This window comes from Nicotiana sylvestris, chromosome 3 (genome assembly GCF_000393655.2).
Source record: "Nicotiana sylvestris chromosome 3, ASM39365v2, whole genome shotgun sequence".
In the NCBI taxonomy this organism is placed as follows: Eukaryota; Viridiplantae; Streptophyta; class Magnoliopsida; order Solanales; family Solanaceae; genus Nicotiana; species Nicotiana sylvestris.
The window spans coordinates 176224009-176248023 of NC_091059.1; the positions used below are offsets into that span (position 1 = coordinate 176224009).

General features: G+C 38.3%; 1 protein-coding gene across 6 annotated transcripts in view; it reads left to right on the plus strand.

Annotated features, from left to right (window-relative positions):
* LOC104223562 (serine/threonine-protein kinase ATM) overlaps positions 1-24015 on the plus strand; it is a 93925-nt gene that overhangs the window by 42319 nt on the left and 27591 nt on the right. For all 6 annotated transcript variants that reach the window (XM_070171217.1, XM_070171215.1, XM_070171218.1 and 3 more), the window contains 13 exons: positions 307-499; positions 632-820; positions 2097-2168; positions 2503-2572; positions 11300-11417; positions 11512-11635; positions 12661-12801; positions 12956-13069; positions 14008-14055; positions 14176-14280; positions 14442-14528; positions 17767-18060; positions 21314-21423. In XM_070171217.1, coding sequence (XP_070027318.1) covers positions 307-499; positions 632-820; positions 2097-2168; positions 2503-2572; positions 11300-11417; positions 11512-11635; positions 12661-12801; positions 12956-13069; positions 14008-14055; positions 14176-14280; positions 14442-14528; positions 17767-18060; positions 21314-21423 — 1665 coding nt within the window. The remainder of the gene's footprint in view (positions 1-306; positions 500-631; positions 821-2096; positions 2169-2502; positions 2573-11299; positions 11418-11511; positions 11636-12660; positions 12802-12955; positions 13070-14007; positions 14056-14175; positions 14281-14441; positions 14529-17766; positions 18061-21313; positions 21424-24015) is intronic.

Consider the following 24015-nt stretch of genomic DNA (forward strand, 5'->3'; position numbering starts at 1 on the left):
GATAATTTCTCTGATGTTGTAGTTGGCTTTCTCGGATTAATCTTGCTTGCAAGTTATCAAATTGATTTATAGGGTGCATTTTCAGCCAAATCTTATATTGAATATTTCTGGTCAAGTTTATCATCAGCATTTGTTCTCATGCAGTTAAATGTCCTTTTCTTAATATTTTCTTAATTTACTATCTTTACAATTAGGGTGAAGTCATAGATGAGTATACTAATCTGCTTCAGATTTCTCCCAATGCTATCTATTTTGGTCTGTTGCAATCGACTTTGGTAGTTAAAAGTTCTTCTCCTTTGGTGGCAGTCTAAAAGCATTACACAAAAAATTGTTTGAAGATGAAGCATACCCAGCACAAAAGAATGAGGAAAATATTTTCGAAGATGCATATTTGGATTCTGACCATGACATTGTCCACACAGTCTGGAACCTGGTGCACACATGTAGTTTGAGTGGTGCTGGCAATTTTGGGTCGCTGGTCTCTGATTTTTTATCTCGGGTATCATTTTTAGTATCGCTATGCTATTGAATTATTCCTTTTGCTGTTATTTCATTTATCTCGGCTGTCTACTTTCTTTCTTTTTTCTCTTCACGTATCTCAGTCGTTTGCTTTCTTAACTACAATTTGCAGGTTGGTATTGGCGATCCGCATGGTGTTGTGTTCCATCTTCCTATCCAGTCTAAATCTGTACATGAGCATAACTTCCACCTTGATACGGGCATATCAGATGACCTTCTGGTGGCAATTATGAGGCTTTTAAAGAAATATTTGATGGATGACTCTGTTAAGATAATTGACATAGCATCTCAAGCTTTGCGGGTGAGTAAACATACGATGGATTGTGTACTGTTATTTCAAGCAGATCTCTGCCAGAACCCATATTTCCATTCTGTACTATTATTCATAAGAAGTCATCATTTAAGTCAGTTTTAATGCACGAATTTTGGATTAGCATCAATAATCTCTATTGTACTTGTTAATAAGGCTGGTCACAAAGAAGGTGGTTCAAGCTTAGGCTTCATATCTAGTGACCTTAACTTACGTGCCAACCAATCAAACCACCCTGCCTTTCGACTTGGGAACCAGAAAGAAAAAACGAGAGACAAAAAGAATGCTCTGATGGAAGAGAATGGATGAACAAATGAAAGAAAGATTCTAAGTGATTACAGAGAGTTAGATACAGTGTTAGGTTATCAAGTTTTGCAGTTCCTGCATTGGGTTGGATAAATGCTATATGGTTATCTACTGAAGCTACATTGTTAACTGATGTATTAATGCTTGAACAAGCCGAGTCTATCAAAGTGAAGTTACTGAACATAATATCTGTGTCATTGAAGGGATCTTATGACTATTTTCATGATGTCCTTTACCCTCCAAGAACAATTTTGGTTCCTCAGATCCTCCTTATTGATTCCTTAGGCACCATTGGATATATGTCCAGTCTCTACTGTTGTGCTTATGTTCCGTCATCTGTGCTAGGAGATTAGCTTTGTCCATGTTTGAGATGTTAATTTCAGGTTGATACTCTGTTTTTGCATACCGTTTGAAACCTTTGAAATACATATTTCAAGGTTGCTCTTGTAATTTTTACACTGTGATATTCATTTTTGAGAATGAGGGCCTTTCATACCAATTAAAACCGAAGTCATTCATGAGGATCTGGTATAAAACCTTGGTACTTGTATTGCTGTTTTCAGATTCATGAGTGCATCCCAGCTTCGTGTGCAGCAGATCAGTTTTGAGTTCTTGAAATTGGTGTTTTATTGACCCTATTTCGGTGTTAAAAGGCCTGATGCAATTAGTCTTGGTAGAGAGTGCCAAGAGCGAAGTATATTTTATTGATTAAAATATTGAAGGTGCTTAATTAAAGATCCTGGTTTACTACATTCTTAGCCATTTGATCTTGGGTGCTCGTGTATTTTAACACCTGTGTCTGCTTCTCACTTTCATTCTTTCAGTAGTTGTTTCTTTTTTGTGTCATTCTCAACTATTCTGTGCAACAACTTCATAGTTTCTCTAACAGTCATGGTTTTCTGAGGATAAAAGTTCAAAAGATCTTTTATTCTGTTTTTCCTAAGCTCCTCTGTTCAAGCAGGGGATACTTTCAACTGAAAATGGTCAGAGGGCTTTGCTATCGTTTGATTCTTATCAGAGATCCCTTATTGAGGTAAGTGAAAATGTTCTGTTATAGTCCGTGCTGTTAGTTAAACCATATATCTGATTAATGTAACCTAACATCTGCAAAAGTTGGATGGAACACTTAAATTAACAAATCTTTTAAGTCAACAGCCTTTTTCTCTTGGAATGTATCTTGGATATAATTATCTGCCTTTTTTTTCGCTTGACATTCAGTAATATTAGTTCTATGATGTGTCAAAAAATGTTGAGACAGTTTGATACAACCAGTTTAGACAAATTGTCAGGGGTTTTGCTTATTATTTTTGGCGTTACTCATTTGTTTCCCAATATTGGAAGTTAAACTGCTCTTAGTGTGTTTGTAGGTGCATTCCAAAGGTGTCAATGTCAACCTGGTTCAGAAACTCCTGGCAGATCTAGAAAGAAAGCTTAACGGTATTCAGTTCAGTGATTAAGTTTAAGTTTTGTTGGTCATCTTGTATGTTGTTCCGGGCTTTCTTTTGCTTGTACCGAATATTACTATATAACTGTTGAATGATGAGAGAAAAAACGTATTCCCATGTTCCTCTTAAAGTTGTGAAATAGCTTTTGTTATTTTATTTCTACTAGGACCTCTTTTGCCTGAGAAGTGAGGCTATTATTCCAGCATTTCCATCCTGGAGTTTAGACTCTGATGAAGCTTGTTTTTATATTCAATATTTCCGTTTTTTTTTGGAAAAAACATTTCTTTTTCAAAAGATAATGCGCATAAGTTTAGTACAGTTCGGCTTGTGAAACGGGTATATCAGCAAATGCGGGGAAAATTTGGCACTTCCTAGTTCATTCTGGATATTGTATTTACTTCTATGAATGCAAAATGTGTTATTTTAATGTCTTTCCTCAACTTGTTGTGTATTAACCTATTCTTGCAAATGAAATTCCTTACGAAAAGCGCTTGAATCTATAAGTTAAGGGGGAGTTGATGGAAGCCATTAAATACTTCCATGTGAATGGTGTTTTCGAGAGAAGTATCAATGCTTCTTTTATTACTATTGTGCCTAAGAAAGAAGGTGCATCTTGTATCAAAGACTACAGGCCTATTAGTCTCGTGGGGAGCATTTACAAGATTATTTCTAAAGTGCTTTCCAACAGACTCAAGAAGGTTCTTGACGTGTTTGTTTGGTCCTCCTAGAATGCGTTTGTGGAAGGTAGGCAGATCTTGAATGCTGCTTTGGTGGCAAATGAACTTGTAGACTCCAGAAGGAAAAATAGAGATCCCAGCTTACTATGCAAGTTGGACCTTGAGAAGGCTTTCGACCATGTCAATTAAGAGTTCCTGGATTTCGTTATGATACGGATAGGGTTTGAGGCAAGATGGAGGGGATGGATCAAGTTCTGCATTTCCTCAGTCAGATTCTCTGTCCTGGTTAATGGTAGCCCATGTGGTTTCTTTGGAAGCTCCAGGGGTCTCAGGCAAGGACACCCCCTATCGCCCATGCCATTCATTCTAGTGATGGATTCTCTGAGTAAAATGATGGATCGTGCGGCGGGCGGAGGCTTCTTGAGAGGATTCTCAGCTTCGATCGGGGTGCCCAGTGCCCGAAGAGTCTCATTTGCTTTTTGCGGATGATACCCTGGTTTTCTATGAAGCCGATATGGATCAGTTGCCCTACCTGAAACAGGTCCTTCTGTGGTTTCAAATAGTATCAGGTCTCAAAATCAACCTCGGCAAGTGTGAGATTTTCCCGGTGGGTGAGGTTGCTAACATTGATGCTTTGTCTTATGTTCTCAGATGTAAGGTGGCTTCCCTTCCCGCTACTTACCTGGGTCTCCCATTGGGCGCTTCACATAAGGATACTACGGTTTGGAATCCAGTGATCGAAAGGGTTGAAAAAAGATTAGCAAGTTGGCAGAAACGATACTTGTCAAAAGGCGGAAAGGAAGTGCTTATTAAAAGCATTTTATCGAGTATGCCCACCGATTACTTGTCCCTGTTGCAAGCTCTTGCGAGCATCACAAAAAACTGGAGCGGCTTCAAAGGAATTTTCTTTGGGATGCGGCGGATGGAACTAGAAAGTATCATCTAGTGAATTGGCAGACAGTCACTTCCCCAAAGAAGTGGGGTGGACTTGGAGTAAAAGATCTTAGGGTATTCAACAGAGCTTTGTTGGGGAAATGGCTGTGGAGATTCGGGGTAGAAGAGCATGCTCTATGTAGGGAGGTCATAGTAGAAAAGTACGATTCCACTGAAGGGGGTTGGAGGACCAAGGCAATCACAACACCTCTCGGGTGTGACATGTGGAAGAGCATCATGAAGAATTGGGAATCCTTTAGTGGCAACATCACTTATAGGGTGGGAGATGGAAAAAGAATCTGCTTTTGGAATCATAAGTGGTGTGGAGAGGATACTTTGAGGGTCTCCTTCCCCACGTCTTCAGAGTTTCAAACCAGAAGGAATTGATGGTCCAACAGATTTGTAAGGAGCATGGGGGGGGGGGGAAGTATGGGACCTCTCATTTAGTTAGAAGGAACATGCAAGATTGGGAGATTGCGGAGCTCCAAGATTTACTGACACTACTATATGGGCAAGGCAGGCCCCAACCATCTTGTGATTCTTGAAGATGGGGTTTGCGTGGCGATGGTTTGTTCACCGTAAAGTCCTTTTACCAGAGTATGTTGGTGGGAGACGAGGCCTCTTTTCAATACTTCTCGATCTGGATTTCTAAGGCACCCACGAAGGTGTGTTTTTTTGCATGGCTAGCGGCGAGTGGAGTGATTTTGACTGCTGAGAGTCTTGAAAGAGAGGAATTACACTTGTTAGTTGGTGCTATATGTGTAAGAGCTCAGGTGAAGAAGTTGATCATCTTTTGTTTCATTGCTCCGTGTCCTCGACTTTGTGGAGGGCGATCCCGAACCTTTTTGGTGTTCAATGGGTGATGCCAAGCACTGTAAAGGAAATGTTATATAGCTGGTCCGGTTTCCGTAGAAGAAGAAAGCAAAAGGCGTGGAAGCTAGCTTCGTTAGCTCTCATGTGGATAGTTTGGGGGGGAGAGAAATAGGAGAGCTTTTGAGGGGATTGAGTCTACTTTTTCACATCTTAAGAATAGTCTTTTATCTTTGATTGCTTTTTGGTACACTCATATAGCCCCTACTTGTATAGAAGATTGGGCGTCTTTTGTAGAGAATCATGTTCTGATGTAAATTCTCTATTTTTTGGTATACTTCCTGTATACGGGAGTTCTCTCCTTTTTGATCAATACAATTTACCTTATCAAAAAAATATGCGATGTTGCAACTTGTCATCAATTTACATCCAAATTTGTTCCTTCCTTTTTTTATTGGAAGTGTGAACTAGATTCCCACCACCATTATAAAGCAACTAAGTAGCGGGAAGTTGTAACTTAGGCGATGTAGAACTATCTCAATTTGTTTTTTTGTTAGTTTATTTCACATCTTTTATTCTTGATCCCGGAATTTTGATCCTTACTTTTCTCTACATTGTATTTTCAATTACTTTCCCCATATCTTCAACTTTTGATCTCGCATCTTAATCCTTAATTTTTCTTCAGAACATTATATTTTTTTACTGGGTGTGTTGTTGTTGTAACATTATATTCTTTTAAATACGTAGTCCTGTAATTTTTTGTTGTATTTTAGATGCTTTCTTATTACTATTTTCAGAATCCCAATTGTCAAAGCAACAAATTTCCTTGTCCTCTCGTGTACTGATCTGGGAATCAGTTCTCTTTCTATTAATTAAAAAGTTCAGTATATGCATCAGGTACCATAGGTTATAAGTTTGAGTGGCCCTTTTAGTTTCAAGCATCGGGGTTTGGCTGTATTATGGAAGGGAGAGTCGTGCCAACATCTGCAACATTCAGCATTGTCTGATGTCTTCCATTGATAGTGATGCAAGAATAGCTTGCATAATCTGCTTTCAGTGTTTGTATGCAATGCCATTTTTTCTTGGCTTCTATATAAGATCGAGCATTTGTTCCTAGAGGTGGCTTTAACAGATAATCAAAGAGATTGGAAGTAATTGCGTAGTTGAATTTGTTTCTCTCTTTATTTTGAGGTCATGATGTTACAACTTACAAGGATGAAAATTAGTAATATTTTGATGTGATAAATTTTGTTGGTTTGGAGGAACCATTTAAGATGTTTATCATCTATAGAAAGAAAGGAATCAGAGATGTTTTGAGGATAACCATAGTTCAATACAAAAACTGAAGATGAGCTGTTTAATGCTCTTTTATTTTTGGTGTAAACAAGAATATCTAGAAGAGAGTGAGTTAAGGGAGCTCGATTAGAGGGGTGGGTAGAAGAGGGATAGTATTTCTTATGGAACTTAAGATTCTTTCATGGAATGTGAGGGGGATGAATGACCCAAACAAAAGGGCTATCATCAAAGTGAGAGTTAGAGAGTGGGGTGCTAACCTAGTTTGCTTTCAGGAGACAAAAATGAAAGTTTTGTCGGATATGATTGTGAGGAGTGTCTGGGGAGGTAGTTGGGTAAAATATGACTGGGTTCCAGTAGCGGGAAGTGCCGGGGGCATTCTTCTAATGTGGGATGATAGAAACTTGGAGGTAAAGGAGATTAAGAAGGGAGTTTTTTCTTTAGCAGCTCTTGTCAAAGATAGAGTAAGTGGGGTGGAGTGGAGATTTGGGGGAGTGTACGGACCGGTAGGAGAAGGGTCCAAGGTATTTTTCTGGGAAGAATTGACCAATATGATGGGGGAATGGGACATTCCATGGATTCTCGGGGGAGACTTTAACACTATTAGATTCCCGGAGGAGAGATTAGGGTGTAGTCCGATTTCGAGGGCCATGGAGGAATTTTCTGAATTCATCAATGATCACTTTCTCATTGATCTTCCTTTGTCAGGGGAAAGGTTTACTTGGGCCAGGGCGGAGGATTCCAACTCAAGGTCTAGACTTGATAGATTTCTGATATCGCCCTCTTGGGATGATCTGCAGCCGAATGTGCTGCAGATTCCTTTACCTAGGCTGACTTCGGATCATTTGCCTATCTTGCTAGATGGATGCAGAGGGAGGGGGTGCGTGCTCCCTTCCGATTCGAGAACATGTGGTTGAAAGTGCCAGGATTTGGTGACAAGGTGAAAGAATGGTGGACAAGCTACGGGGTATCAGGGACACCTTCATTCCGTCTTTCGAAGAAACTTAAATTGCTCAAATGAGATATTATTAGATAGAATAAAGAGGTTTTTGGGAGGGTAGAGGTTAAAATGAGGGAGCTTATGCATGAATTGGGGGAACTGGAGAGAGGGGAAGGGGCGAGAGAGTTAGATGAATATGAGAAAGAGAGATTGGGGGAGGTTAAGAGGGAAACAGTCGAGTTAGCAATAGCTTAGTAGACTAGTTGGCGGCAAAAATCGAGGGCGCTATGGTTAAAGGAAGGGGATTCAAATACCAAGTTTTTCTATAGGGTGGCGGTTGCAAATCGAAGGAGAAACTTCATAGAGTCCCTTATTTGTGGATAGGGTGAGGATTGAGGGAGAGGAGGGGATAAAAGAGGCGATAGTGGGGTTTTATGAGAACTTATACAAAGAGGAAGTTGGGGGAACAGAGTTCAACCACATAGGGGAGGGAGACAGTGAGTGGCTAGAAAGGGCTTTCGAGGAGGAGGAGGTGCACGAGGCTGTGTCGAGTTGTGCTGGTGATAAGGCCCCCGGGCCTGATGGTTTCTCCTTGGTCTTCTTCTAGCTCTGTTGGGACTCCATCAAGGGGGAGTTGATGGAAGCCATTGAATACTTCCATGTGAATGGTGTTTTCGAGAGAAGTATCAATGCTTCTTTATTACTATTGTGCCTAAGAAAGAAGGTGCATCTTGTATCAGAGACTACATGCCTATTAGTCTCGTGGGGAGCATTTACAAGATTATTTCTAAAGTGCTTTCCAACAGACTCAAGAAGGTTCTTGACGTGTCCGTTTGGTCCTCCTAGAATGCGTTTGTGGAAGGTAGGCAGATCTTGAATGCTGCTTTGGTGGCAAATGAACTTGTAGACTCCAGAAGGAAAAATACAGAACCCGGCTTACTATGCAAGTTGTACCTTGAGAAGGCTTTCGATCAGTTCAATTAAGAGTTCCTGGATTTCATTATGATGCGGATGGGGTTTGGGGCAAGATGGAGGGGATGGATCAAGTTCTGCATTTCCTCAGTCAGATTCTCTGTCATGGTTAATGGTAGCCCGTGTGGTTTCTTTGGCAGCTCCAGGGGTCTCAAGCAAGGAGACCCCCTATCCCCCATGCTATTCATTCTAGTGATGGATGCTCCGAGTAAAATGATGGATCGTGCGGCGGGAGGAGGCTTCTTGAGAGGATTCTCAGCTCCGGTCGGAGTGCCCAGTGCCCGAAGAGTCTCTCATTTGCTTTTTGCGGATGACACCCTGGTTTTCTGTGATGCCGATATGGATCAAGTTGACTTACCTGAAGCAGGTCCTGCAGTGGTTTCAGATAGTATCAGGTTTCAAAATCAACCTCGGCAAGTGTGAGATTTTCCCGGTGGGTGAGGTTGCTAACATTGATGCTTTGTGTTATGTTCTCAGATGTAAGGTAGGGTCCCTTTCTACTACTTACCTGGGTCTCCCATTGAGCGTTTCGCATAAGGATACTACGGTTTGGAATCTATTTATCGAAAGGGCTGAAAAAGGATTAGCTTGCTGGCAGAAACGATACTTGTCAAAAGGCGGAAAGGAAGTGCTTTTCAAAAGCACTTTATCGAGTATGCCCACCTATTACCTGTCCCTGTTGCAAGCTCCTGTGAGCATCACAAAAAAACTGGAGCGGCTTCGAAGGAATTTTCTTTGGGATGCGGCGGATGGAACTAGAAAGTATCATCTAGTGAATTGGCAGGCAGTCACTTCCCCAAAGAAGTGGAGTGGACTTGGAGTAAAAGATCTTAGGGTATTCAACAGAGCTTTGTTGGGGTAATGGCGGTGGAGATTCGGTGTAGAAGAGCATGCTCTATGGAAGGAGGTCATAGTAGAAAAGTACGATTCCACGGGAGGGGGTTGGAGGACCAAGGCAATCACTTTTCGGGTGGCATGTGGATGAGTATCATGAAGAATTGGGAATCCTTCAGTGGCAACATCACTTACAGGGTGGGAGATGGAAGGAGAATCAGCTTTTGGAATCATAAGTGGTGTGGAGAGGATACTTTGAGAGTCTCCTTCACCACGTCTTCAGAGTTTCAAACCAGAAGGAATTGATGGTCCAACAAATTCGTAAGGAGCATGAAGGGGTGGGGGGTTAGTATGAGACCTCTCATTTAGAAGGAACATGCAAGATTAGGAGATTGCAGAGCTCCAAGATTTATTGACACTGCTATATAGGCACGACAGGCCACAACCATCTTGTGATTCTTGGAGATGGGGTTTGCGTGGCGATGATTTGTTCACCATAAAGTCCTTTTACCAGAGTATGTTGGTGAGAGAAGAGGACTCTTTTCCATACTCCTCGATCTGGATTCCTAAGGCGCCCACTAAGGTGTGCTTTTTTGTATGGCTAGCAGTGAGAGGAGTAATTTTGACTGCTGAGAATCTGCAAAAGAGGGGAATTACACTTGAGTTGGTGCTATATGTGTAAAAGCTTAGGGGAAGAAGTTGATCATCTTTTGTTGCATTACCCTTTGTCCTCGGTTTTGTGGAGGGCGATCCTGAACCTTTTTGGTGTTCAATGGGCGATGCCAAGCACCGTAAAGGAAATGATATATAGCTGGGCAGGTTTCCGTAGAAGAAGAAAGCAAAAGGCGTGGAAGTTCGCCCATTAGCTCTCATGTGGATAGTTTGGGGGGAGAGAAATAGGAGAGCTTTTGAGGGGATTGAGTCTACTTTTTCACATCTTAAGAATAGTCTTTTATCTTTGATCGCTTTTTGGTGCACTCATATAGCCCCTGCTTGTATAGAAGATTGAGCGTCTTTTGTGGAGAATCATGTTCTGATGTAAATTCTCTACTTTTTGGTATACTTCCTGTATACGGGAGTTCTCTCCCTTTTGATTAATACAATTTACCTTATCAATTTTTTTTTTTTTGATGTCTTAGATCAATTGTGAGTCTTATAGAATCTTAGGCCTCTCTTCTGGTTTCCCCATTGTAATTATCAGAAGGTTACACTATTAGTGTAACCATTTTCATATTCAATACAAACATATTACCTTTTCAAAAAAATAAAAACATTGGGTTTAAAACTCATCATGGAGGAAATTTAGCGAAATACCGACGTGATAGTAAAAGTACGCAAAAACTTTTAATGCCATAAAGGGTACATTAGGGATGTGGATATCGTGGTAATTAAATCAAATGTGCAAAACCTAGCTTTATAAACATCATTCTGTGATCCAATTCGATGTCCAATAATAATGATATGACAAGGATTGGTTCCTGCCCATCTCATTTAACTGTATGTTCTTGATTCATCTACCACAAAAATCTTTAGACATGGGATTCTAAAAATGATTTTAAGAGAAGTGTAAGACTAGATGCCTTTGTTCTAAAGAAGGCAGGTGTACTCTAAACACTATTTCAAGTGATTTTAGTAGGTTACAGCAAGGGTTAATTGCTTTAAAAACATTTATGCTTGGGACCCTAGCCTAGAAAAAGGAAATGATTCATTCACTCTCCTTAAAGCTAAAGAATACTTATGTGCCACTACAAAGCCAAAATCATGAGGGATCCAGAAATGTAGATTTTGCCCCTATATTGCTTTGTTTCCTGCGTGGGGTTATTCTGGGAACCGGGTTATTATGGGAACCTCAGGACCTTGCTTCTCATGCCTTCATGAATGAAGGAGGCAAAACTGAGTTAGCAGGCTTAGAGTTTCAATCCAGCGCGTTTCGAAGTATAGGCCTTCCAATAGGAAATATGGGGTCCCTTTTGCTTTAAGAGAAGTCGAGATGCCTACAGGAAATGGTGGTAACAATGAGTATCTGCTAGTGAAAGTTGCATTGTAAAACTGAAATTGTTGTTCTATCAGGGCTAATCTAAACATCTGGAGAAATAGATGTTACTGTCATGTTCCATATGTTCAGTATTACACTGATAGGTGTACCATTGAGTTTGTGCTCAATTAGGCCATAAACTAGATCGTATTTGTCATTCACATTAACAAAAGGCTACTTCAGTTTCCATCTTTTCATGCATCTCCTGGCTTAATATCCTTGCAGTTGAGGCACTTTCCTTGAAGGATTCTGCTATATGGAAGACTGATGGAAAAACATTCGAGACATGGATTTGTCCTCTTGTCTGTGCTCTGGTTGAATATTGTGATGATATGATCCTGAGGTTATTTCTTCCCAGAGCATCCCTCCCTTTATTTAGGATTATCAGCTTTTTTGCTTTTGTTTATGCTGCTTTAGTAAGCTCATGGTCCTTTCAGATTGTGTCAAGATATTGTCTTGGTGAAATCTGAAGTTGCAGAACTCTTGTTCCCTCATGTGATGGTCAATTTGTCGAGTAGAAGAGACGTGGATGTTGATCTTTGTCAACTGATCTCCTCACAGGTTATTGTTACAGTTTCTTGTTCCATCTTGATTATCCTTGGCTTCCACTTATTTTAACGATTTTCACCATCTTGTGATGTGGCATGAGCATATAAAAGAAAGCAAATTAATTACTTCTGTTCAGTCAATTAACATAGAACATGTTTTGTTATGATTAACTTTTAAGTTTATGTTGTTCCATGGTTATTCTATTCATTTAGGTGTCTAAGCCATTTAACTGTTTGGGTGATTAACATGATTAGGTCTTATGTTACTGTGTACAGTCTTTCTTGTTCAATTAATTAGCAGTTTAGACTGGTTTTAATTAGTCATGAAACTCACTGAAGTATGCATACCTGCATATTCAATATGTATACACAGGATTCTTGCGACGGTCCGCCTTTGACCTTTGTTCTTGCAAAGTCTCCATTTCCATTATTTTCCTACATCATCCTATATTGGTTAAAGCATCAAGATATCTGTATATGCCCTTGTTTTCCACTTCTAATATAATCCAATCTATTTGATTAAATGAATCAATTATGCCTTTCCTATCTCTATTTAAATTGTTCAGAATTAGAAGATTCAATTGCATACTTCATTAGTCAGTTCATCACACATGAATATACTAAATGGATAGATAAAGGACGGGAATTGTAGATCATAGTAGGTCAAGAACATCAAAATAGTCAATGCTTTATAATGAAAAACATCTACCATTAGGATCTAATTTCAAAGAGATGAAACAATATGTATGAAAGTATGTAGTTCCCTTTTTCATAACCTGTGCTTACAAGCTATATATTTCTCTTTCTTTATTGCAATTAATATTATTTCAAGTTTTCCCATTTGCATGTGATATATTGAATTCACGTGTATCTAAAGCTATTGGTAAACATTGTAAATAAGTGCCTTTTTTTGGTGAACCAATCTGGAGTTCTTTGGACGAAATGTTTTAACATGCTTGTGGAAGTCAGTTCCAATAGGGTACTATTTCATCTTTCTATTGAGAACAAAATATCAATACTCTTTGCTTTTGTATGTAGGTGCAAGAGAACATTTTTACGGAGGACAATAAGTTGACCAAATCAATTCAAGTTATCTTAGATGCTCTTAACGAGCTTCGGTTGTGTCACGTGATGGAAAGAAGCACATCCTCTAATCCCTCTAAGCGAGAAAATGCAAAGGTTTAAATGATATGCATTCACAGATACTTCTTCATAGAGTGATACCTAATTTACTAATTTGCGGAATTTGTTCTTAAATTTCCTCTGTTGATTTTGTTTTAAAAAAAATTAAGTTCACTCAGTAGAGATGATATGAGTAACATAACAATTTCAGCAATATGGAAGGCCTTCTAGCTATGGATCAAAGTCACGCTCCACGCCTCTGAAGGCAAAGCATCAGACAACCACTTCATCTGTAGTATCAATATCCACATTGTCTTGGGAAAAGGTAAATAAATCCTAACATGTATTCTTCTGTAGCAACAACTCCTTCATCCTGTACATAAAACGTAGTTGTTGACTCTGCATAGTTGATTATCATTTGATAGTGTTTCTGATCTCTATTATGTTGTAGTGCAGTTGAACACTGCCATAGATTAGTATTCCCTGTTATTTATTGTTTGGCTGCTTGCTGACCAATTTTATCTGTTTTCTTGCTTTAATTGTTCTTTTCCAGTAACCCTTTGGGGTGGGACGGACCTTGCGGCTTCTGTTGGTTGTTCACCTGTTAAATCTTCAGTTACTTTTATGCTTGTGTGACCAGTTAATTCTTAAGTTTTGTGGTCTGTCTTTGGGCCTTATATTGCTCCTGATTTCCAGTCGTTATACCTGATCAACTTTCACACGTTCTAATTTAGGAGCTAAGCGTAGTTCTTGAACTGGCTTTTGCACCAATTATGAAAGCCAGGATCACCTGCTGGCTAATTTAACCAGATTGAAGGCTTAGATGGTTTTGGTGCAAGTATCATCATGACCGGAGCCCATTGGAAACCTGGTTTCACTTCCACTGAACTATTTCACCTGGTATTATCAAGGGGTTTCTGGTCAAATTTTGATTCTGAAGTTGTTGAAACATCTTTGCTAAATAATTATCCTCGTTCAAAAGTGTACATGTCAAGTTATTTTACCGAAGGATCCAAATCTTATTGACCATGCTGAGGGATTAGTATCCCATTTGTATAATTCCGTTCAGAGGATATGTGAAACACTTTCACATTTCAAAGATGTTGTAAGCTAGATTTTTTTAGAATTCCAAACTTGATGTCTTTCTCTTGGCCTCTAGTGTTCTGGAAGTTAGATTGAATTATTGAGAGAACAGTTTATGACCCAAGTTCTCTACTTAGGGTTACGGACTCATGCCCTTTCCATCTCCTGTTGTTTTACTAGGTTTATTGGATTTCTATGGATTATCTTGCTGTTGCAAGGTCTGCTATTGTGAGTGCCAAACTTTTATTCATGCTCTTCCATTTCCTTTTTCTCTTTGATGTTCTTACCTTTCTTACCTTGGCTCTCTCTCTCTCTCTCTCTTTCTCTCCTTGATGCCAAAATTGACAGACTTCTGGTGCTTACTTTACTGCTGTTCTTTACGTGGAACACTGGTGTGAAGAGAATTTCAATTCCCTGACATTGGGCCCTCCAGATTTCTCTCATGTTGAGATTGTGAGTTCATATGTGCATTTAATTGTTGGTCATCAGTTATCATTTGTTAGAGTCTCCTATTTGTTAACACTCCCGTTGCGGTCACTTAGCATATCGAAAGTAATGATTTTTGCTATGAAGCTATCCTATATTTTGAAGGCATACTTTCTTTGATGTTGCAGCTGCCATGGCACATTGAAATTCTTTTATCTGCAGTGACACAAATAAATGAACCTGACAGCCTCTATGGAATCATCCAATCTCACAAGGTCAGTGAACATAAACGCCAATCTCTGCTGCTTATTACATTTTTATTATCTACTCTGACTCTCATTTTAAAATTGTCTCTTGCCTGCTATATATACATGCCAAGAAATTAAGAACATAAATCTAGTTACCCAAACAAGATGTCCAAATAAGATCATCCATGCCCAAACCAATAAACTATTCATACCAAAGGGTTATATATCCATTGATAACTTGTGAAGAGTTTAACCACAAATAATCCCTTAACCAGCCCATCAAATAAGTGTATGATTCATTAAACTGTGAAACTTTACCCTGCCATAACGTGATGTGCTTCCAATGCCAATAAAAAGTAACCCATAGTATCTAACATCCAAAAAATGCCAAATAAATGCGCCCAAGCCGAAATATCACAAGTACCGCCTTATGGTTTAATCTTAGCTATGGCTCTTGAATTTATTGCTTCTGTGATAGCCTCTTGTGGTAATCCAAAAAAGGAAAAGAGGGAGAAAAAGAGTATAAGTGGTAGACTTGGAAGACAGGAGAATAAAACGTGAAAGAATATGCAGTGAGTGGAAGATTGTTGCTTCCTAAACCTCATGTTGGAAATCGGTGTTCGCTTCGTCGCTTAAAGCGATGAATGGATGAAGCTATGTGAAATGAAGGGTTATAACTTCATGAGTGAAGCCATGCACTTCAGGGAGGTTTTTGCTTGAAATAATGATGCCCAAAGTGATTTCAATGAGAAACGATCGGTTCTTTGAATCTCAACTTTAAGAAGTTGGATTAATATTGACTTTTTTGTATATTGGATGCTGAAATTAGTTTGTTAATTGCAATTTGATTATTATGGTTCTAAATTCTAATGTTTTTGAATTTCATAAGTTGTGCACTTCGTTTCTCTCTTTTTGCTTCAAAGTGATTTCAGTGAGTGGAAGTTGTGCACTTTTCGCTTGTAAGAATAATGAGAACTTGGCTTTCTTTTGCATCAAGACTCCATTATTCCCTGTCATAAACCCTTTGACCTTACTTCAGCAATTTGAGAAGCTACTAATTTTTTTAGTAGGGATTCTAGCTTCGCACGTTCAAGTGTCCTTGGACCAAATCATGGTATTTTTCTAACTGATCTTCTACGAGATTGAAGTATATACAGAAGTTTCTCTCAACAGTCGAAATCAAAGTAGTTTCACCAGAGCTTTCTAATTGTTTCGAAGTATATTTTTGATTGACGTTGCAATAATAGAAGTCTTCTAGTGTCTTTTGATTGACGTTGGAATTATAAAATGTTCTAGATCCACCCATCTATTTTATCCAATTTAGTATTTTATTTCGAGAAAAGAACTGATTATTCCACTTCCCATTTACCCTGTTCTTCAATCCGTTGTAACAAACGTATTGAGGGTGTACAGAAGAAATAAAAAGGATGAGATTCGAAGAGAAACTAGACCAACACTCAAAAAGCATCTGAAAGCTGAACGATTCGCACAGGAAAAAGAAGTTTATCTGAATATATTTTCCAAACAATGATAATAAATAGTTTAAGAATAAAGGTGATCAATTGTCAGGACTTCAGAGTGATTTTTAGCATCTGTTGAACATTAAAAATTGTTCTAACCTTATATCAAGTTCGTACTTACCTTTCATCAGAACTGACAAATCAGATCAAAGTTTAGAGAACTAGTCTGTTTGATAATAATAATAATGGGATTATTCATGCTGATACCTAACAAATTTTTACATAAGAAGCATAGTAGTGTTTCAATCCAGATCTTGAAAAATCTGAATGAGCTAACATGCTATTACTTTTATGTATTGAGATTTTACGTTGTTTTATTGTAATTATCTGGAATCTAAAAAAGAAGTTGACTTTCATTGTACAAAGAAGACACCAAAATACTGTATTAATATGATTCATTTAAGTTCACAGTTTAACTATTGATTTGAATTCTTCAAAGTAATGAAATAAAATTTTCGATAAGCAAACTCATCGAAATCAAGAAATTATATTTAGATTGATTCTATATAAGTTGACTAAATAACATTCAACTTATGTAATTCTTGGTCTCAATTCATATTGCAATCCCTTAAGTTTTCTAGATGAAATGGACATACTTTGTAAACAATATAAAAGTACGATTATGTCACAATATTCTTATTAAAATATTGTAGTCAAAGAATGAACATTTTGATTGCACAAATAGTAATATTGTCATACAATGAGACGTCGAAAGTACCAAGTAAACCATAAAAAGAGTACAAATAGATACTATACTCTTATTTTCTTATAAAAGAGCAGAAGGACACGAGTGATTCATATAGCTCGTCTCAACTAAGTTTAGCTTTAGACATTGTTGATTGTTCTAGAGAAAGACGTACTCTCTTTCCTGGAATTTTGTGTATAATTGTTTTAAATTATCATATGAAGAATTATATTGTGATTATTAGCATAGAAATTTTAAAAGCCTAAATGTCCATGACATTATTTTTTTCATTAAACTAATATCAATAGAAGGTGAATAAGGTAAACTCGATGATAAAAAAAACTTTGAAACACGCTTTCCCTCAAAATGGCTGGAGAAGGGCTGGGATCAGCAAAGCTTTCTTCAAAATATGGAACTCTATACATATAACAGTCTGGTGGGTCATATGCAGAGAAAGGAACTCCAGAATTAGACGAGAAAAAGGATTCTACATTTGGTCTTAAGTTAAAATCTATACTTTTACTTTTCTTTTAGAACATAGCTGTTGTAAATGATCCTGAAGCCATGGCTTACTTCATCAACTCATTGCATAACCTGTGAAGAATTACAGTTAGGTTGATATTTTAGATGTCACTACCAGCACTCTCTTTATGCTGTTTTTACTCAATATAATTACCTTCTCAAGAAAAAGAAAAAAAGAAGAGAAAAAGCACTCTTTTACTTGCTTTTGGATATTTCTATTTGTTCTAATACAATGTCCTTATTTAACATTTGGTAGAAGTAATAATTTGTTTTCCTTTACTACCATGTGCAATACTCATGCCCATCAAATTGACACTCAATTAACAGTAGGGCGTTCAATATAAGATGGGATAATAATCATGGTATTCTTCTTTTTGCAAAACATTCACAACCTAAACACTAGTTTAGCCATACTTTGGGAAGCCTGTCATATTCCCTGCTCTTTTCTTATGCTATTGCCCACGGAATTGTTGAATTTTGAAAATTTACCATTTGTGACCACCTCTTTGTCCGTTGCTTTCAATTCTGCTCTTTGCAGTTGACCTCTCAAATTATCACATTTGAACATGAGGGAAATTGGAGTAAAGCTCTTGAGTACTATGATTTACAAATTAGATCTGATCCAGTGGCTCAAGGAAGCAGTTGTACTCCTAAAAATTTTCTTCATTCATCTGGGTCCGCAGTAGATCAGATGATTGAAAAGAAACCATATAAGGGCCTTATTAGATCCTTGCAGCAAATTGGTTGCACTCATCTTTTGGATGTGTACTGCCAAGGGTTAACCTCTCAAAAAGGAAGATTTCAACATGATCCGGAGTTCACTGAGCTACAGGTTTGCCTCATAACTTTTCTTTTTCTGTTAACAAATAAGGAGCATGAATGTAGACACAATATTTAGAATGGAGGGCATTACAGGAATGCGACACAAAGGTGTAAACACAACAATATTACCTATATAATATTTGTGATGCCTTTGATCAATATTCCTAATAAAGGTTTGGTTAAATAATGCGGATTGAAAGTGTTTTTTTCATACTGTCAGTTAGTTATGTAAATAAGAATCGTCCTACATGAATAGCAGTAGTGTAAGTATTATTTATTGTTATAAATAGGGGTACTTGTATTATAGTTACGTACATAAATAATATAATTTTACCGTCTCATATTTCTCACATGGTATAAGAGCGGCAGTGAGAAAACATCCGGGAAAGAAAACCCAGCCGAAACAGTTGCCGTGCTTCAATTCCGGCGACCTTTTTAGGGCTGTTTTTCGTAAAACCAATTTCCATCAGTGTTGTACAAAAACCAACACCACCACAAGGTCCCCCAACCCCCGGCGACCAAACCCCAACAAACACCTCCGGCAACCGACTTCTCACGCACTGCCATGCGCCGATCAGAGACAATTTTTTCCGGCGAGATCTACTCCACGCGCCGGGCCGTGGAGCCCTTTCCGGCCACTTTTTGAAAAGCTTTCTCCATAACAGTTGGACCGCCTTTTAATTCCGAGACTACCCGTAATTTTCTTTTTTAATTTCGAGCACTTTGAAAATTTTCCGGCAATTACAGTAGTTTTCCAGCGGCTACAAGATTTTTCCGGCAACTAAAGTTGATTCGTTGATTTATTTGGTGCTAATTTGCCTTTGGCAGTTGATGTTTTTGGGTCTAAAAACACTGGTTCTGGAAGTTTATTATGATTACCTCGGAACCTTTAATGGGAAGTTCAAACTACTTAGCTTGGGCTTCTTCTGTCGAGTTGTGGTTAAAGGTCAAGGTGTTCAAGATCATTTAAAAAAAGGCTAGCGAAGGAGATGAAAAGGCCAAAGCACTTTGGGAGAAAGTCGAAGCTCAGTTATGTAGTATCTTGTGGCGATCTATTGATTTCAAGTTGATGCCCTTGTTCCGTCCATTCCGGACATGTTAGTTAGTTTGGTAAAAGCTCGTACTTTATACACTAATGACATATCTCGTTTCTATGATGTGATATTGCGAATGACAAGCTTGAAGAAACAAGAATTGGATATGTCTACTTACTTGGAACAAGTACATGCATTCATGGAAGAATTTGAGAAGTTGATGTCAGTTTCTGCTAGTATTGAAAAGCAATAAGAGCAACGACAGAAGATGTTTCTAGTTCTTACACTTGCTGAACTTCCTAATGACCTTGATTTAGTACGTGACCAGATTTTAGCTAGTCCGACTGTCCCTACAGTTGATGAATTATTCTCTCGATTACTTCGCCTTGCTGCAGCACCAAGTCACCTAGTGATCTCACAATGGAAGTATATGCCTTAGACATTCTTGAGGAGATTGGAAGGACGTGCTATAGACTTGTTGACACTCTGACGGATCTGAATTCTAAATTTCTGCCAGGACAGGGGGAGCCGCTTAGCGATCCTGCAAGATGTAGGCGGCTGGTTGGTAAATTAAATTATCTCACAGTGACTAGACCTGACATTTTCTTTCCTGTGAGTGTTGTAAGTCAGTTTATGGATTCTCCCTATAGGCATTAGGATGTAGTTGTCCACATTCTTCGATTTATAAAATCGGCTCCAGGTAAAGGGTTTATGTTTGAGGATAGAAGCCACTAGCAGATCGTTGGATACTCAGATGTTGATTGGGCAGGATCACCTTCTGATAGACGTTCTACCTCTGGATATTGTGTTTTAGTAGGAGGCAATATGATGTCTTGGAAGAGCAAGAAACAGAATGTAGTTGCTCCGTCTAGTGCAGAAGCAGAATATCGAGCAATGACTATGGCAACATGTGAGCTAGTTTGGATCAAACAATTGCTAAGGAGTTGAAATTTGGTGAAATAAGCCAGTTCGAACTTGTGTGCGATAATCAAGCTGCCCTTCATTTTACATCAAATCCGGTGTTCCATGGGAGAACTAAACACATTGAGATTGACTAGAGATATTGTTACAAAGTTTGTGAAGTCGAGTGATCAGCTTGCAGATATTTTCACCAAGTCCCTCACTGGTCCTCGTATTAGTTATATATGTAACAAGCTCGGTACATATGATTTGCATGCACAGGCTTGAGGGGGAGTGTTAGTTGTTATGTAAATAAGCATAGTCCTACATGGAATAAGAGTAGTGTAGGTATTGTATATTGTTATGAATAGGGGTACTTGTATCATAGTTAACGTTCGTCAATAATATAATTTTCCCGTGTCATATTTCTCACACATACTAACTCTTGCATTTCTTTTTTTAGAGAAGGACCTAATTTGTATCTTTTATAAATTCTATTTTATACCATGAAGAAGGATGGAGAAAACTAGGTAATAGTGCCCCATTAGTGTACAATAGTGTGATAGCAGCAACCAATTTATCGTCTTACTGCCTGATGTCTGTCTGGCTCATAAGCTTAGGTAATAGTGCCCCATTGGTGTGCAAAACCATGATACTAACGACCAAACTTAAACAGTTTGTCTTTCAAATCAGCTTGCTGTCTGATTATGTGTCGGACTTATGCAGTGCCATACATAAGATGACTCAAATGCTCAGCTGAAAAGCAGTTTTCCATGGGGTCATGTCCTGCGTCGACCTACAGATGCCCCGGTCTGTAGGAGTGAAATTATGGTAGGGGAAGGTGTTAAGAGGGGACAAAATAGACCTAAAATCACATAGAAGGAAGTTGTCTCGAAAAAACCTACAAATCCTTGGAATTAATGCAGACTTAGCTAAAGATAGGGAATAATGAAAGAGAAAAATCCATATATGTGATACCTAGTAGTTGGAAATAGGTTTTAGACGTGGTAGAGAACTTTAATACTATTATCAAATATATTATTATCTCTATATATAGTTAGCTTGTTTTTTACTTTCACTTTTATTTTATTTTGATAAAATGATGATGATACGAGTTGAGCTTAAAGAAAGAAATGAGGATTCATATCGCCGACCTCAACTTGTTTGGGACTGAGGCATAGTTGTTATTGTTGTTGTTCTTTCCCTGTCTCCATTTGCATGCTGCACTCAGTGGACCGAAACATGTCTACCACTGCTTCTACCAGCGTTCTTTACATGCTTCATGTTATGGATTGGTTTCTCATCAAGTGTTGCTTGTGCTATTTGTAGTATGAAGCTGCTTGGCGTTCTGGAAATTGGGATTTCTCACTACTTTATGGTGAATCCAGTGTCCTCTCAATTCAGCATGGAGGTGACCATTTCAATGAAAATCTCCACAGGTATGGTCAGGTCTTGCATTTATTGAAGTTCTAAATTGGTATTTGCCATGTTATCAACTTTGACATAGCAAGAAAATACATAATGTTAAAAGGAACTATTACCAAGTTTCTAGGATTTTTTTAAAAGCTTTTTTGGGATCGCTTTCAGGGTACTGTTGAAGCTAGTTGATTCATGCGGTCTGTTTTGTTCATTTGATTGTGGTGCATGAAGTGTTATATCTTGATTACACCCTGTACGGAGGTATACAAATGGCAATATTGATATTAACTATGTGGCGCTCAAATGAAACGGTACGCCTTTAAATGAAGCGTAGCACAGTAGTTAGCAATAATAAACCCAATAAAGGTTGGGGTTGAATCACGCAAGGAGTAGGTGTGTGCTAAAATGTCCAAATGCGTGTAAACTTGGTGATTCTTAAAGTAATCTTCAAACAAAAGAGTGGTGATTCAATTACTTCTTAATTTACTTCTAAAATTACTACTAAACTAGGCTAGGAATTTTATCGGACACGTAGTACGCAAGTAAAGATCTAGTTGTGACTATTAAAGAAAGGCATTAGGATTGCTCCCTCTTTGCGTGGGTTATGTTTTGGGTATATGAGTATTTAGTTCTATTTAACCAAGCTTGTATTATGGCCTAATATACTATTTCACCAACATAATGTCTTCCGACACTAAGAGGTTTTTACCACAAGTTGCTCTTCCAAGTCAACTAAGGTTCAATTATACATAATTTGATTAGCCCAAGTAGAAATCACACTATTCCTAGTTAGATGTCATTAAGTGATTAACTCACCTAATTCCTTGCTAATTGCTTTATACCTAAGATAAATTCCACTCTTCCAAGTTAGAACAAGCAAAATAGGCATGGATTTAGTGTTTGCAACCACAAAATCAATCAATAAAGCATAGAGCAATTGGATAATACAAAGCTTAATCAAATTTGGAACTTGTATTAATCACCCAATACCCCACTTAGGGCTCACAATCCTAGCTTAAAAAAACTCAGCTAGACATAGATGAAAAAGAAAATACAAAGTAAAATGAAAATCTAAACATGTAGCTAAAAGAGGGAAGAAAGATTGTGCAGAGAATGATGAAGCTTCTTTAAATTAGCTAAGAAGAGCTCCATAGGCTGCTACACCAATCTTCCTTGCCAACAGATGCCCTAGAATGACTTAAAATATCTTTCTCAAAAGTGGACAAAATTGCCCTTCGGACAATTGCGTAGGCTTGCTGCATTGGTGTAGGCTACCTGCGTAGCCTACGCAAGCTTCGAACTCTTCAGATTTATCTTATGCGTAGGATATCTGCGTTGCGTAGGCTAAAACAGAATGCTCCAAAAATCAATCTTTTCAGGTTCTTCGTTTGTGTAGCCTTCGTAGCCTTGCGTAGGCAGGACTATGTAGAGTTTTCAGCTCAAACTTCAGCTTTTCTTCCATTTTTAACTTGGACTTGGTCTTCTTTTGCCATAATTTTGATTCTTTTCATTCTTTAAGCTCACCCAAAGCTTCATTAGCTGAAAATGAGCCATTCAAAACATAATTTGTCCATCTATTCCAACAAATGGGGCATAAAACTCTATAAAAGCACAAGAGAAGTTAGCTAAAAAGCTAACTTATCAACGGCAGCAAAGAAAATAACCAGTGTAAATTGCCTCTGGTTCAACTTATCCGGAAAAAAAGCCTCTGTTTTTAATCCTCGCAGAAATGATACACAAATACAGGACCTAACTAAACTGCTGAAATGGATTCAGCTCCTAGCGCTTCTCTCTCTTCAAGTTCACCTGAAAGTGCAGTTACGATGAGTTGCTAAATTTTTATCCCCTCCCTTCTCTCATGTAATGATCCGTATCCCTTTCAAAATCTATCTAAAGTGTAGGAACAGGTGATTTGTGCTCTTTTAGCACTCCAGAACATTGACCAACAGTTGGCATATGTCCGCTTCCTTCAAATAGCACTCCAGAACATTGACCAACAGTTGGCATATGTCCGCTTCCTTCCTTCTGGTTGACACTGTTAAGATTACCTTCCATGCTACCGCCCTCGTGCAAAAAGCAAATGGGCCTCCAGGTTTTCATACCATATTCATTTTGTCAAATTGAATGTCCTCTGTACAACATTCCTTGAAGTTTACCCTTTCTACGGATACCTGCTCTGGGCATTCAGAATCACAGAGCCTCCAATACCCTGTGATTCGTGACTTCTGTGGTGTTACTTGACTTTTTACTGTTCCATTCTGAAATAATGAATATTTTCTAGAGCGTTAATTTTTTTTTTTATTGGAAGAAATCTCTGGGGATTTGTACATTGCTGGTAAAATCATATCCGTGTGATGTTATACTTTGTCAGTTCTCCTTAGAGCATCTGAGCTTTGTTCATACCAATTTTTTCCTGCCTCATAGGTAGTAACTTGTAATTCCATCATAACTCCCATCTCTGGGAAAAATAAGAAATAAAAGTTCAAAAAACGGTTATCCATCTACTGATATATCTGCCAAGCTTTAAATGGTACATACAACAACAACAAACCCAGTAATAATCCCACAAATGGGGTTTGGGGAGGGTAGTGTGTACGGAGACCTTACCCCTA